At 42.9% G+C, this 2,567-nt stretch overlaps 1 protein-coding gene across 1 annotated transcript; it reads left to right on the forward strand.

Moving 5' to 3' along the window:
- Window positions 1-258: 258 nt before the first annotated feature.
- Window positions 259-1,260, forward strand: LOC134401980 (proto-oncogene Mas-like). The gene is made up of 2 exons (XM_063131342.1): window positions 259-994; window positions 1,067-1,260. Exons 1-2 carry the CDS (start codon window positions 259-261, stop codon window positions 1,258-1,260), a joined length of 930 nt encoding a protein of 309 aa, XP_062987412.1.
- The last annotated feature ends 1,307 nt before the right edge of the window (window positions 1,261-2,567 follow it).

Consider the following 2,567-nt stretch of genomic DNA (forward strand, 5'->3'; position numbering starts at 1 on the left):
GCAAGTTTCTTGTTCCAAAAACATCATAGGGAACAGTGACTTTAAATAATGCTTTAAAATATACATTCTCTCAAAACAATTGCATTTGAAAATATATATTGATACGTTTGTGAACCAAGAAATACGTCAAAACATTCGAGAAGTATAAAATCCAGGGAATAACTCAGTGCTGAACGCTATACTAATCCAAGAGGTGCATTTCAAATCATTTCAGATCAGAATTTGAAAAGGCTGAATTGTTCAGGCCTTACTAGCACAATGGGCAATGATGCCACATCTTATTCCTTCGAGGATTCTGAACAGAATTTTTTAAATACATACAATCTGACTGAGATCCCAAATGTTTTTACGCATGAAGATGTTATCATTTCCAGCTTCCTTCTTATGATATCCTTGTTTGGACTTCTGGGGAATGGAACAGTCATCCGGCTTCTTGGCTTCCATATGAAAAGGAATTCTTTTACCATCTATATCCTGAACTTGGCTGTCGCTGACTTTGCAGTCCTCATCGCCCTAATGCTAAGAGCAATAGATGTGATTCTAATAGCTCACCAGGAGTCCCTTAATTTGATTGTGATGGTTGCTTTTGGCATAATCTTCTTCTTCATGTACAACACTAGCCAACTTCTACTGACAGCAATCAGTATTGAGAGGTGTGTGGCTGTCTGGTTCCCAATTTGGCATCAATGCCATCGGCCACCAAAGTTATCCACCATTGTGTGTGCTCTGATATGGGTCCTCTCTTTGATTCTATGTGGAATTCACATAATTGTTATTGCTGCTGGCTGTGACCCACTGGTACATGCTATTGTGACCATTCTGATCTGTTATCCACTGATGGCCACCTCTACTCTGACTTTATTTGTTAAAATCTGCTTTACACAAAAAAAGCAAAAGAGGACAAAGACTTTAACGGTAATTCTGCTTGCACTGTTATTTTGCCTAATCTTTGGTATTCCACCAGCGATCTATACTGTTTTTGTTTATTATCACGTCTTAAATGGCACTAATCCCTTTAAAATGTCCCATTCCGTGCAAGTATCGGTTTTGGTTATGCTGATATCCCGGTTTCGCCTGGTTTTGACTTTTGAAAACATTGTATGTCTCTGTGCTTGTCTAAACAGCAGTATCAACCCAATGCTTTATTTCTTTGCTGGGAGAGGAAAAAAGGTTCAGTCTAGGGTATCTCTGAGAGATAGACTCCAGAGGGTTTTTTTTGATGAACAAGACCACAGGGAGGGAGAGGGACCTCCAGATTAAACCCATTTCTGTTTATTTCTGAAAGCTCAATGCTTCAAGACTTGTTGGCCAAGCTATAAACTGATGAAGCATTTCTAATACCGTGTTTTCCTGATTGTGTTTAAAGCTAATATTTCTGCTAATACTTTAGAGGGAACCTCCCTTCCCCAAATACTCATTAAGAAGGGGGGGTACCATTCTCTTGATCTATGCTGGCACCAGAGTCATATTTAAGAAAACCTCAGACTTCTATTCTAGAAATCTAAGGAAGAAGACTTTTTAGTTCTGATTCTATGGTAACTGTTGTTATGGCATTATAATACCTCTAATTAAGACTTTGAGGAACTGACTTTGAAGCATGGGAAAATGCAGCTGAAGCTTCACAGAACAAGTGCAAGGCCAAAGTTTGCTGATATGAATGCATGAGTCTAAGAACAGAAGAACCAAGCATACACAGACACCCACAAGGTGGAGGCAAATTATTGAGCCACATCTCATGGTGTACACTTGCAGGACTTGTACGCCCTGTGGGATGACCTCTGTCGGGAGAGAGACAGGGGGAGTGCGACCCTGTTGGTTCTCCTGGACCTCTCAGCGGCCTTCGATACCATCGACCATGGTATCCTTCTGGATAGGTTGCCTGAGCTGGGAGTTGGAGGTACTGTGTTGCAATGGTTCCGCTCCAACTTGGATGGCCGATGCCAGGAGGTGGTGCTGGGGGATTATTGCTCTGTGCCATGGCTCCTAAGCTATGGGGTTCCACAGGGCTCTATCTTATCACCTATGCTGTTTAACATATACATGAAGCTGCTGGGGGAGGTTATCCGGAGATGTGGACTGAGGTGTCATCAATATGCAGATGATACCCAGCTCTACCTTTCCTTTTCATCAAACCCAGGTGAGGCAGTGACTGTTCTGAACCAGTGCCTGGGCATGGTAATGGACTGGATGAGGGCTATCAAACTAAGACTCAATCCAAACAAGACGGAGGTACTGTTAGTGGGTGGTTCATCTGTCCGGCGAGGTGATGTTTGCCCTGTCCTGGATGGGGTTGCACTCTCCCTAAAGGATTGGGTCCGTAGTTTGGGGGTGCTCTTCGATCCAGAACTGTCACTTGAGGCACAGGTGAACTCAGTGGCAAAGAGCACCTTTTATCAGCTTAGGTTGATATACCAACTACGCCCTTATCTGGACAGAGATAGCCTAGCTACAGTTATCCATGCTCTGATAACCTCTCGTTTAGATTACTGCAATGTGTTATACATGGGGCTGCCTTTGAAAACGGTCTGGAAGCTTCAGCTGGTACAAAACAGGGCAGCCCATTTACT

The sequence above is a fragment of the Elgaria multicarinata genome, chromosome 7 (genome assembly GCF_023053635.1).
Source record: "Elgaria multicarinata webbii isolate HBS135686 ecotype San Diego chromosome 7, rElgMul1.1.pri, whole genome shotgun sequence".
NCBI lineage: Eukaryota > Metazoa > Chordata > Lepidosauria > Squamata > Anguidae > Elgaria > Elgaria multicarinata.

Excerpts from the sequence above, each read along its gene's own strand:
- LOC134401980 (XM_063131342.1), top strand. The coding sequence starts at position 259 with ATGGGCAATGATGCCACATCTTATTCCTTCGAGGATTCTGAACAGAAT. Across the intron at positions 995-1,066 it reads TGTTTTTGTTTATTATCACG|GGTTTCGCCTGGTTTTGACT; the intron begins TCTTAAATGGCA and ends TGCTGATATCCC.